The following is a 13,435-nucleotide window of genomic DNA, read 5'->3' as shown; positions in this document are numbered from 1 at the left end:
CTAGAGTTCTACCAAGATCGGATTGTGCCCTTGTTGGGCGTTTTTCGTAGACTGATGGGTCAGTGGTCTTCCAGAAGACGTGAACCACTGTCACCACTTTCGTTAAACCTGCTTGGGGGAATGCACTAGGAAAATCAATCCACTCGAATGTGGACCCGTCCCTGTTACGCACTGTTCGTGCATCGGCAGGGCAGTGCTGTTCCACATACACTGTCGGCCCTGTCGTTAATTAAACCGGCGTATGGGGAAAATACCAGGAAAAATAGTCATCAGATAAGCTACACCGGTGGATAAGCCGCAGAGCGCCCGTGAGAAAAAAATATCGCCAAGAACTTCGTGTAGTTCGGACATTTGATGAATGTTACCCTTGGCACGATTTGCACAGCGAGATCCCCAAGAATATAGAGTGGTCCGCTCGTTGCTTGCATTGTGAGGTAAACGCACGAGACCACGTGCATAAAATGCCATTTGTGCACAGCGTCGTTCCAACATCCTTTTCATCACTAGATTTCACTCACGGTTTTGTTCGAGCAGGAGAAGCCATTGTCGCGAGAGATTCATTTAGCAAAGAAGGCAGTCTCTGATTCTGGGACATTATAAACTTCCTCAGAGCTAAATTCCTTCTGACTGGAATGGAAAAAAGTTGCCCGGTGGCACCCCAAAACAGACAGAGGAGAGAAACAAAGAAAATATTTATTAGGCCGTTCGCAAAACGGTGAACGTCCATACAAATGAAAGTCCGCTTTTCTTTGCGAGAACGCGACCTGTGTGATCCGTCAAAAGTCCATTTTTGACTGCACAGGTAGGAACACTTTCTGTTCATCTTTAATACCGTTTCAATGAAGAGGTGCCGGCAGAATGAAGAGGTAGTCTTTGTGAGTGACACTGATGTCCGTTCTAGGCCTCCCTGTCTGTCTTGTTGTCAGGACCCGGGCAACGATCCCCCAATGGGTTGCCTGGCTTGTATTCATACTCGTATTCGTCCTACAAGAAGAACATATGCACACCACGTATTATCTACCAGCTCTTTATTTACGCTTCTGGGGTTAGCGAGAAGACGAAAACAAACAAACATTGTCTCGAGATTTATTTATCTCGGTACCCGAAGTTTCATCTCGGGGGGGGGGGGGGGGGGGGGTATGACGTTATGGGCGTTATCACCCCCCCCACACACACACACACAGATGAAACTTCGGTTCAAATGCCTGCCCGTTTCATTAACGGGAACGTGGATTTCAAAATCTTTCCCCGTGGTTCCCAATCTTCCCAGTGTTCCACGAGGTATCAACTCATAAGCACCGAATGCCCACAACCTCAAACGACCCATAACCACCAAATGCTCGTACGCATAAAAAAAGCAAAAAAAAAAAAAAAACCGGCGGTTTTTGAGCTAATGCTAATGTGCAGGAGAGGAGAACGTGATCATAACCACCGAAAGACAAGAGAGTACAAAATAAGAAACGTGCTTCCCTTGCCACCTGTCAGAAGCAACGTCTTCGAGGGAGAGGAGGAAGAAGACCTGTTTACAGCGCACACAACGTCACTGTAACCTGAGCACGCAGATGTGCTCACTCACTCCCTGTCTTCGCCATTCCTACTTTTTCTTTCCCGTCTTCGTTTAATTGCGCGTCGTTTTTTCGTCATTAGATTTTTTTTTGATTGCGTGTTTTGATTGCGTGATTGCGCCACGAAGCAACTGTGGCTATGAGCGGCGTACAGATGTGGACAGACGGAGAGAGGACAGCAGGAAGGGGGTTAGTATGCGTCCTGGGCCGACTTCAGGGGGAACTGTGCCGACATTCGTCTGGAAAGTCTTCGGAAAACCCAGGGAAAACCTCAGACAGCACAGCCGGCGGTAGGATTCGAACCCACCACCTCCCAGTCTACAGCACGACCTTGGTTACCACCAACGAGCGGACGCCTTAGCCCACTCGGCCATGCCGCTGGTTTCGTCATTAGATAACAATAGTTTGCAACAGTGAGTTATAATGGGCTAGTTGGTGATGTATACTTCAACACACAAAGAGTTGATGGATATGTTCCGTGTCCGTCTCCCGTGTGCACTCTTTGTCTGTTGACGTATCAACTACAATATGCACTTTATGATAGGCTTACGTGGAATATACAGCAATAGTACGTCTTTCAAGTGACGCTCTAATATAAACTTGACTATGTGACGACAGAAATGGAGGCGGGGGGTTCCCTGCATCCGAACATCCCACTATAGATCGACTGCGCCCGATTTCCACCCTATACTCTTAAAAATGAACTTCACCGCATAGCACCCAGTGCTCCAACCATTACCAAGAATGATATGGTTATCATTTCTGATTCGAAGAGAGAGAGGGGTGTACGCCTTTTTGTGGCAATTTGGATATATGAAAATTGTCACAAAAAGGCGTACGCCCACCTCTCTCTTCGAATCAGAAGCGATAACCATATCATTCGCGACAATGGTTGGCTAGGAGCGTGCTATGCGGTGAAATTCTGTTTTTAGAGTGTATACTCTTAAAAAAGAACTTCTCCGCACAGCACCCTCCTAGCCAACCAACACCCCGAGTGACGTCGTTCTCTCCTCCTGATTTGTTGAAAACGGGAGGCGTACGCCTTTTTGTGACACTTATGCAGAAATGTTCATCGTCACAAGAAGGTGTACGCTTTCCACAAATCGAGAGTACACTCTTAAAAATGAACTTCACCGCATGGCACGCTCCTAGCCAACCATCATCTCAAATGATAGTGTTATCTGCCGTGATTTGTTGAAAACGGGAGGCGTACGCCTTTTCTGTGACAATTATGAACAGCATAAGTGTCACAAAAATGGCGTAGCCTCCCGTTTTCAACAATTCAGCGAAGATATAACGATATCATTCGAGATGATCGATGGTTGGCTAGGAGCGTGCTATGCGGTGAAGTTCATTTTTAAGAGTGCAGTACAGGTATCACCTTGTACAACACTGTTAAAACAGAACTTCACCGCATAGCACGCTCCTAACCAACCATCATACCGAATTATATCATTCTGCGTCATTATTTGTTGTTCAAAACAGGAGGGAGGCGCCTATCTGGGACAAGATAATCTGTCCCAGTTATGCGCCTCCTCTCATTTTAAACAAATCAATGCACAGAATGATATCATTCGGAATGATGGTTGGCTAGGAGCGTGCTATGGGGTCAAGTTCTGTTTTAACAGTGAATGGTTGGCCTTCAGCGTGCTATGTGGTGAAGCTTTGTTTTAAGAGTGTACAAGAGTAACACACAAAACACATTATACGGAATACGTTGGGACACCAGGGATTTTTCTAACGCAGGGTGGGTGGCTCTATCACATGCTCAAGCTATACCGTGAGAGCCTTTTACTTCCATTTCATGCGATTTAGAGTCGTGTTAATTGCTCAGTCTGGCAACCGGACTGAAGAATAAAAATCCCTACGTCCTCGGGAGAGCTAATTTTTCTGTGCGCGGACACTGGAGCGCACGCGTCCTTCGACGCGTTTTAGAGCAACTTTCACCACAACAGAACAGCAACAAGAACAACTTTATTACAAGATGGTGAGTTTCATCGGCAGGGGCGATACTCTACCCCATTGCTGGTGGTGGAATGAAGTAATGAGCCCCTTCACGACAAGGACAGAAGAACATTTCGGTATTCATTCGTTTGGTCTAAAGGGAATCATACCGAAAGCATTTATGCACAAACAATGCACCTTCCATTTCCTAATCATGTGTAATACTTGTCAAGTCTGTTTTATTTTTGTTTGTTTGTATCTGAAACTTATGAGGTGCTCCGTGTGCTAACTCTAAAAATTGAAGCTGTGGCAACTTCTTCGGATATGCGGGTACACAGGGTAAAAGAAAAGCAGTTGGTACTTTTCTGCTACTTGAGTAAGAAACAGGTACTGCTTCACCAGCACCACCTGTTTCTTAGTGAAGTAGCTGAAAAGTAGCTCATTTATCTTTTATCGCTGGCTTTAAATAAACTTTCTGGGCACGTTAGAGCAAACACGTCCGACCACGATTTTGAACAATACGCTCACTGCGAGAAAGAAAAGGTTGGAGAAAGCACGTTACGAAGCATCCGTCATGTCACACGTAAGAAAAAGCAATAATAAGGGGGCGTTCGCAGAGATGAAGCAACGCTGTGGTGATGAAAGGGCTTGCCGTTGTCACAGAGGTGGGCTACGTCACGCCCTGGGGATTGTGAGCCGACTTGAAAGGAAACTGTGCTAACATATCCATGAAAGCTCCCTATCAAAGCCCCTACGCTATACTTGCATCGCGTATACTAACAGAGCCATGAGCGCTGAAAGACAAACAAAGCTATACGCACAGACACGAATGACGATGTCTCTACCTACGCGTCTCTGCTTCGAGAGATTGGCAGCACTCTACGAAAAAGGTACGATAAAGGAAGTAAACATGAACAACGTCAACGTGAAGTCGTATCATGTTTTCCGAACCGTTATCGTTAATACATTCCGATCTGCTAAAACTCTCTATTAGCGCATCGTACGCTATCGGTTTTGCGTACGTAAAGGATAGGTCCTGGCGCAAACAACAAAGAGAGCTTCGCGCATTGCGCAGAACCTCAACGCTATACCTTACGTACGTAAAAATGATAGCGTACGGTACGATGCGCTGCTTACACACAGTTGCGAACTGGTCGTCCCGATTCTCCGAGCTGGAGCGGGTCAGACTGACTCCGACACCGAGCCGGATCGAGGAACCGTGCCGGCAGGTACGAGCAGAAGAGCGAAGAGGGAACTCACGTGGCTTCCGGTATTTACCTCGTAGTCAAAACGACGACAACGCAAAATGCGGTGCATGGCAGACATGGCAGAACAGAAACACTACTCAGCGAAAGCTGGTGCAGTCACGTTGCTGGAGATTTGGCGACCGCCCCGACTGCGCTTTCTCTCTCCTCTCATTGGTCCAATCATCGCTGGAGCTCGTTTGAGGTGACCAATCAGAGGCCTCTCCGCATTGTAACGTTTCTTGAGAAGGGAAGCGTAAATTGGCGCATTTCATCGGGTGCTCCTTTAATCTGTCATAAAGGCACCTTCGAACGACGGAATGTTGTACTGCACCTCAGCTGCCATCATCTTTCATTCTCTACAATTGCCGGCATCAGCCCCGACCAACCAATCATCATCTCCTGATGGCAGTGGAAAACGGATTTGGTGGCGGGGTTTCACACGCTGTCCTCTACTGCGGATTGCTGACGGCACAAGGTCTCCTCAACTTGACCAGCGCTGTCATGGCAACTGGCATCCTTACGTTGTGGGTCACTCCATGAATTTTATGGGGGGTTAGCCAGGCAAAGAGCCGGCTTGCATGCTTGCCGGAATGTATGGGTGTATTCTGTGCATAATGACGGTACTCCGAGCCACACGGACAGTTTTAATGGACAGTTTAACGGAGTTTCTGCTTACTGAGTTCGCCACAACTCATTCGCCCATGAAATGCATACTCCTATTGTTAGGGCAGTTGTAGCAATGTCAGTTAGCAGAAAACCACTTTCTACCTTACAATGCAATGTGATTTGACAAATTTAAGCATTTTCAAATATCTTTTGCCGAAATAAGTACAAAGTTATTAGAAATTTTTATCGACAACAGAAAATGAACTTCAGGTACCGCGATATTGCTTGTTGATGTTGATGTTGGTAAAAAAAAAAAAGAGAGAGAGAGAAGAAATAATAATACTAATAGGGAGAGATTGCTTGTATTGGGTTCCGCACCGGTTGGCAAATACGTTGTCTGACCACGTTATTCCAACTGATCCACATGAGGACCCGTTTGATATTATTATACTTCAGAATAGAATAGTACGTGCATTTTAAGTATATAGCATAACTTATATTTTACTTAGGGAGTGCCACTGAGTGGGTCGCACCGACATCATGGCGTTTAATGTCATTACAAAAAGAGACGTGCGGCACGACCTTGGTAAATAATGTCATCCGATACCTGAAAGCCATTAGACGATAATGTTATTTTTCGTGTCTGTGTGGCTCGACTATTTATTAGCGTACGGTGCTCGCTCCTCCGACGTTTCTCCTTTTTTTTTTTTTTTTTTTCGATTAAGTATTAGTAGGCTTTTTTAATCGCATTTTTACGTTCGTTCACGACTAATGCAAGCAATACACGCATTCCCTTTTATTGCATCACCGACTTAGTGTATAGCATTATTTTGAAAACATGGCTAAGTAGCGAGCGAGCTGGTGAAGATGATGCATAATGTAAAACCCCTAGACTATAGCTGTGTTTGAGACTTCGTGTTGTGTCTGTCCCTTCGTGTTCCCTAGTCTCGGGTTTTACATTATGCAGCATTATTTTAGTTTTCATACACGTTGACATAACTATTAATTTCGTAAATAGTGCTGTCTTTGTCATGAACAACGCCAAAGTGCATACTGTAGGTCAACCCCATTTCCACTCCATCAAACGTGAGGTTCCCATGGGCATTTCCAGGGCCAGCCTCAGGGGGACACGTGGAAATTTGCCACCGCTCTGTATTTTTTTGTTTTTCTTGACCCGCCACATTATCATCCTGTTTATGTGTTTTTGGTTTTTCTTCTCTCTCTCTCTCTTCTGTCGTCCCGAAGCGACTTTTCTTCCTGCCATCAGAAAGGTGTGTTTCTGATGCCCCTTCAGCCAAGCCCTCCCCCCCTCCCCTCCCGTAGACGAAGGCACTGAACATTTCCAAATACAATGTATTCGCGAGATGCGCATAGCTGCGCGTGTATGTGGGTCTATTTACATAGACCCCAACGCTTGTATACCTGCCACAGTCTCACATCGTGGGGGCAATTGTGTTGTTTTTAACACACACATACACAAAGCGACGTTGATGAGATGGTCGTTTTGCAAAACTTCAACGCATGTACTATATAAAACGAAACATCGAAATTGCATTTGTTTTCCTTTTGCGTGATGATTGCATATTTCCTACAGGACCTCTTCGACTTCGACTTTCATGCTAGGATCAATGCCACATTATTGGCGTGGTGCAATTTTCGATAATTATTTTGCATTGCGAAATCCACGATAGTAATATACCATATATAATAGAAAATAAGAAATATAAATAGAAGAAAATGAAAAAAAAAATCAAGAAATGAGCAACAAATGACTCATCGGCGCTTTACCCGCGGCCACGGTCCCTTGATACCCTGTGTGTGCAGTCTTCGGAACCAGCATATATATTCCTCCTCTCCAATTCAGACCTCGTTCCAAAGACACCTCTTTTGGTGTTTATGGGTAATCGCTAGTATATGAGAGCGTTCTCCCCTCCTGCCCATTAGCACCAAACGCTCAAAATCGCCCAAAACATTTTCAGTGCACACTCTAAGAAAAAAGGGTGTGAAAAAGTGGTAAGTTCCATAGTTACCACCTATAGGTCAACATAGCGTCTGATAAAGGGTGTAAAAGCAATTATCATATATATACAAGCTGCTACAAAGAGGCGTACGCCCCACTCGCTCACCGAATCAGAAGCGGGACAACATGCTATATGGTAAAGTTCTGTTTTGAGAGTGTGGTAGCAGGTAGAACATGGCAACCTTTGAGGCACAACATCTGCGACAACTATTACCTCCTAAAAGGTGTAACTAGTCCACCCTTTTTATTTATTTATTTTATTTTTTCTAAGAGTGCACACGATCATTTGGTGGTTATGGGTAGTTGGAGGTTATGGGGCTCAACCGTTCCAAATGAGCGGCTCTTCTAGGAGACTTTTTAGAAATATATTTACGAGACTTACCTTCCCTCCCATTCTGACAGGCAGATTTTTCTCATCGATGTATTCTTTGATTTGGTCTTTGTTGACCATTTTGATCCTCGCAGCCGCTTCTGGTATGAGCCAACCCTTGATGATCTTCCAGGCCGCTGTCATTTTACGAGAGACCCAAAAGGATGACAACGTGTGTGCTCGATCGATCAAAAAGAAGACTCACCTGTGAATAGCCAGGGCATATCATAGACGATCACGTAACCTGTAAGAGGAAATTAAATCCAATGAACCACTTTTCCAACAGTCTTGGAAACATTTCTAGACGACTAACGCGTGATCAGTGGGTGAAGAGTGATGATCAAAATAATTTTCTTGTTGTTCACCTATATACGCGGATCCAAATATGAACGTGAGATTGTAAGTGGGACGGAGGAAAATCGACTCTAACCTGTAACCGTGATCTATAGCTGACCAATGAAAAATTAAAAAGAAAACGCACAGCGGAACACATCGCGTAAGAAATATGAATAACAGATGTTCAAATTTCTAGTGTAGTAGAAAGCCCGTCAAGATTTCAGTTTCGTACTGAAAGGCGACACTATGGCCAATGTAGACGGTAATTTTTACAACACTTGACCGAGGAAAAATGATTATTTCTTGATGGAATTTGAGATCGTAATACTGACCAGCATGACGAGTGTGGTCATGTGGGAGGGAACTTCATTTGAGGCCAAAGTACCTCTTACAATCGTGATTAACTCTTACAAGTGATTAACTGTAGGGAGGAATAAAACTCGCTATTTCCGAAAGCAACGCAAGTGTGAATACTCACCCATACCAAGAGGGTACCTCTTGAGGAAAGTGTTCAGTATGAACCTGACCATGTCGAGATCCTAAAATAAAGATGACGAATGGGAGCTCCTTCCGACAATCCAAGCAATTGCAACTTACGACATTGCCGATGCCTGCGTCTGTGCAATCGAAGAGCATGGTGATGCGCTTGGCACCTATTTCGTTGTACATCTTTTCTAAGAAGAATAAAAGCGTCTGCTTGAGCTCCTCGGAGGGAACCAGGTTCTTGCTGTAAAGCTTCAGCCGTAGCATCACTGGAATGGTTCCATGCTTACTATAATATGTAGTATATACCATTATACATGTACTTACAAATGTGGCAGCCACACTTGTCCTTGTTGTATGGAAACAGGGCAGCTCTTTGGAAAATTTCTTTCATGAGCTTCTCTTCTTTGACATCTGTAAAGACAGTTGTCATGTTCCCGCAAATATTTGGTTCCCAGGAAAATGTTACCTTGGATGTTGACGAATTTTCGCCATTTCAGTGAGTAATTGAGGAGTTTGTGGGCGATGGTCATGTCCAGCCTCACGTGGGTGATGACGCGACGGCAGAAGTCGTCGCTCTCACGAAGCCGTTTCACGTCATCCGGGTAATACAGGTCTAGACAAAAAGGACATTTTCTAGTTACTACTCGTATTTTCCCGTGACGTTTTCCCAAAACACGTTTGTCGCATATAAATGGCTTCGTACAAAGTTTATCCCGCTTGGAATAGCAAGCCGGGGTTTTGCCTTGCTAACTTTTCCTTTCTTTTTTCTTAATAAATATGAGACCACCTTTTTCTTTTCTCGCTACGCACGTGCACCATATAGGCCTTACGTGGAAATCTACTCCAGTGACAACGAGAGGGAGGAAGTTATTCGATTAGCGCCCCATCTGGGTGTCTCGAATGAGAATCCTTCGTTCTTGTGTCGCAACAAACACGTGTATATGAGGAAAAGCTCCCTTTACGAGGGGTATAGCCTGTTGAACGTAACCCACCTTGACACGGACGTCAAGGTCGTCCAACAGTCGTCACGGACACCGCCGTCTGTGTTGGTCATGCTGTATACAACAAAGGAGAACGATTCCTTCCTCAAGGAAATGCCACCGTTTCTCTGGGACCTATTACTTGCTAGCCTGGCTCCAATTTGAGGAAATGTACTTTCTATGAGAGGGCTAATTATACAACCGAAGGTCGCGTGACGTCAATGAAACAACATACGTGAGCAGAAATTACGGCTCTTCGAAGGAGCAATTTTTTTAGCGACGTTTGGAAGACAAACCTTGTGCTTTGTGTGTATGTGTCCTGTATGGATATGGTGTGTATGAACACGTGCCCTGTATGAATATGGCAGGTGTTGCTTCGAGAGACGCGGAAGGACGCGTCGGAGGACTACTTTCAATGAGATGCTGATTATTGTCGCTCGGCATGTATAGTGGCGGCCCTCAAATGGATTATCGACGAAATATCGCATTACAAATCGGTCTCTTCCTTCGTCCAATGATTGTGAAGCAAAGAATCCGAGTACATTCAAGAAAACTGCCTTCCTTTCTTTAACAGCAAACCTTTTGTAAATGCTCCAAAATATTACAAAGAAATATTGTTTACACTCTCTTCACTGGCATTTCTTTCTTCTTTTTTTTTTGCGTTTATTATAGGTTTCATTGGAATTTCTTCACAAAAGTACGTTTCGGTGAACATGATGGAAAGTACCTCTCGGTGTTATACGCACACACATACACATTGGATGATGATGAGGTGGGTGTTTTACGCGATGGTTTAGTCCTCTTTTTCCGTTTTTTGCACTGCACGCGGGAGGGAGAAAAAAAATTTTAGGGAGAAAAAAAATGCTTCGGGAATTACGCATAACTGATAACAAAGTTGACAGCTGATAAGAAACCACTTTGTACGAAGAGATAGAAGGGTGAGGACGGAGGCAGTGGTGAGGGAGATCTATACCCAAACTCACGAAGGGAGGAACACGATAGCGCTAGTTTTTCATTGCTGGTGAATGCTGGTGTCAGACAAGACAGCGGTATCGTCAACCGCTATTAAGCCGTTCTCTCGCTGATGTGAAAATGAGAGAATGAAGGAAACTGTGACGCTCATGGCAGAGCGTCGCACGTTCAAGACACGTCTTCACACTACGCTGAAGCTTAAAAGAAATGGAGTTGCAGGTGGCCCACCAGGGAGACCACATAGCTCCAGACACCATCCAGTTAGATGAGGAAGAAGAAGAAGAAGAAGAGAATTTCTACGTCATCTCCAACGCAGCGAGTGGTCGGAAGAGTCCTTTTTCGCGGTTCGCCACCCTTCGTGCTCGTAATACGGCGAGAGGATTCAGTCTAAAATGAGTCACGTTCAAACGCAAAATAAAATAAAAAAGAAAACGTATTATGTGGTTGTTGGCAAATGAGCAGGGCGAAATTCAAGAGGGGGAGGATATGAAGATTTATTAAAGCAAAAAACACAGGTCAGCCAGACAGCGGTCGGCTTGCTATTTCAAAAAGAAGAAGAAAAGAAAGAAGAAGAAGAAAAAACCATGAACAATCACACACATGATCACACGATCAAAAGGCGTTGATAAGTTCCGAAGCGTGGAGAAAGCGCCCACTGTGATTGAAAGAATGGATTTTGTGTGACACACCACGCATATTCAACGTCGCCGTCAGAGCGTTCAACTTGCCTTACAATAACACGTGGGATTTTAAAAATCTACCGTTCCGTCAAGTTGCGGAAAAATATTCTTTCGACTTACCATCTTCCTCGTTCCAAGTGTCGAGAAAATGTTGCCGCAAGTCCCGTATCTGCTCCGGCGTCACCTGAACCCAGTATTTCTCTTCGCCGAAAACATCGTTCTCTAAGTCGTGCATAAACGGCATCTTGACGCAGTCTCCCGCGTTAATCCCCGTGTTTGCCGTTCTTGAAGGGTGCCGGCCAAGGTTGACCCTGCACGTCATATCCGGAGTAGTGGGAGAGGTAACTTTCTTGCGTAACTCGCTTAATGTTTGGCCGCCGTATTGTTCCAAAGGTTTAAAACAGTCGCAATTATGCAACGGTCTTATTTCTTTCAAATCTCGGCCAACTCAGTTCTTTTGTGCGCGAATATTTGCCAAATTGTTTACGAGCGTCCAAGCAAAGAAAGTTGTCCCGAATAAGTTCCACGACAGCCAGGCGGAGATTTTTCAATCTGCCGGAGGGGCCGGGGAACACAGACCCCCCCTTCATGTACACAGGGGTCGCGCAGGGTGTCGGGTGTTCTGTGTGTGACGCTGTGAGGCAAATTTTTACGGTACTTCCATGTTCACTTGTACGAAATGCGGGATCCTTAGGTTATCCCTTGAAACGTTCATCTTGAGTGTCAGTTGAGTAGACTTCCCGGAGGGGGCTGCTACCCCCCTCCCCTCTGGGGAGGTTACGGGGAGGGGGGCACGAGGTGGGCGCCTGTGACGCAGCGCTTCAGGAAATATTTCCTAACTGCTCTGTGTAGGAAAAAGCAATTCTCGTTGCACTCCTAGAACGTGCCTCAAATAGAATCATTGAACGATTTCTCTATGATAACACTTGCAATCGTTTATTTCCACTGACACAATATTGTTTCATCAACAAAGGTTCTTTCCAGAGGAAACAATTGTTTTCTCAGAGATCCGTAAAGGTGGTAAAGGTCACTCATCTGTGCGCGCGCATGCCAGGCTTTTTTCGTTTCTTTCTTTTTTCTTTTTTGAAATCAAACTCAGAGGTAGCATTCGACATCGCAAAAGTAGGAGCGTTATAGGTGGGAGCCGGGAGTTCATGTTAAATGCATATTTTGAGATTGCGTATGTGATGGATATCCTAAAGTTCCTCCACATTACATTACGAATCGCAACGACACAAATGTTGTCGTATAATTCCGAAATATAATTTCTTCCTAATAGTCGTAAAACATGACGGCTGCATATTATGTCATATTTCGGAACCATTTGAATCATTTTTAGCGTTTGCCATTACTTTTTTCTTTTTTTCTTTTGCCTCTGCTCACGCAATTTCAAAAGTGAGGTCGTATATGGGTTTCTAAGCTGATTCATGCTGAGTCAGTGTACTCGGCTACCACTACACTCTAAGAAAAAAAGGTGTAATTTTCTACCTTTTGGGGTAGAAGTGTGTTGTCACAGATTCTCAACCCTTTGGGGGTAGAAAGTGAGGGGTAGAAACACTTCTACCCCTTCATTTCTACCACACTGGTGGAACAGTTCTACCCCTGAGTGTGAAGAGAATTCTACCCTGTTAGTGGCAAAATTCTGCCCCTACATGGTTGACTGCTATTCCTCTGGGGGGTCTATCTTTTCTCTCCATATGGAAGACACCTCTACCCCAAGGATGAGAAATATCTGCCCATCTTGACGCTAAATATTCAACCATTCCCGGAAGACAGTTCTACCGTGAGTAGAACTGTTCTCCCTTATTGGAAGATAATTTTTTACCCGAAATGGTAAGAATATCTGCTATTATTCGTGCTGTGCCTACCGGTGGCATATCTCTACCCGTAATGACGGGGCATTTAGGCCTTGTAGGGAAATATTTACTCCCCCTTTCATGAAGGAAGTCTGCCCTTCTGAGAAGAACTTGCCGCATAGTATTTGTGTGGATAAGATAGAACATGTACGTAGACAACTGTTACTGGTCACAGCATTTTATTAGCACGTCACAATTGGAATCGTACACTTGCGCTTACCAATGTGAAAGGTACATCCATTTTGAAGAAGCCTGAGCACGGAGACACGAAAGAAAACATGACACAACACAGACGACTACATTGTTGCATCCATCAGACTGCACAGCACTTGCATGGACTGTCTTGCACATAAATTCCACATGCATGCACCAT

The 13,435-nt window shown here is 44.7% G+C and overlaps 2 protein-coding genes across 2 annotated transcripts in view; one reads left to right on the top strand and one right to left on the bottom strand.

Annotated features, from left to right (window-relative positions):
• LOC135389150 (uncharacterized) overlaps window positions 1-13,435 on the top strand; it is a 46,252-nt gene that overhangs the window by 5,334 nt on the left and 27,483 nt on the right. The gene's annotated exons all lie outside the window — the stretch shown is intronic.
• LOC135387630 (motile sperm domain-containing protein 2-like) lies at window positions 678-11,493 on the bottom strand. The gene is made up of 8 exons (XM_064616738.1): window positions 11,327-11,493; window positions 9,041-9,187; window positions 8,899-8,985; window positions 8,686-8,840; window positions 8,567-8,627; window positions 7,958-7,996; window positions 7,765-7,889; window positions 678-984 (listed from the first exon to the last, which is right to left on the bottom strand). Exons 1-8 carry the CDS (start codon window positions 11,448-11,450, stop codon window positions 898-900), a joined length of 825 nt encoding a protein of 274 aa, XP_064472808.1. The 5' UTR covers window positions 11,451-11,493; the 3' UTR covers window positions 678-897.

The sequence above is a fragment of the Ornithodoros turicata genome, chromosome 3 (assembly GCF_037126465.1).
Source record: "Ornithodoros turicata isolate Travis chromosome 3, ASM3712646v1, whole genome shotgun sequence".
In the NCBI taxonomy this organism is placed as follows: domain Eukaryota; kingdom Metazoa; phylum Arthropoda; class Arachnida; order Ixodida; family Argasidae; genus Ornithodoros; species Ornithodoros turicata.
This window is presented reverse-complemented; position numbering and strand designations above follow the sequence as displayed.

Bases quoted from the DNA above. Each gene is read 5' to 3' on its own strand.
- LOC135387630 (XM_064616738.1), bottom strand. From the start codon at position 11,450: ATGCCGTTTATGCACGACTTAGAGAACGATGTTTTCGGCGAAGAGAAA. The intron at 8,841-8,898 runs GTAAGTACATGT...GAACCATTCCAG, and splicing joins CAAGTGTGGCTGCCACATTT to TGATGCTACGGCTGAAGCTT. The intron at 7,890-7,957 runs GTGAGTCTTCTT...GTAAAATGACAG, and splicing joins TATGCCCTGGCTATTCACAG to CGGCCTGGAAGATCATCAAG.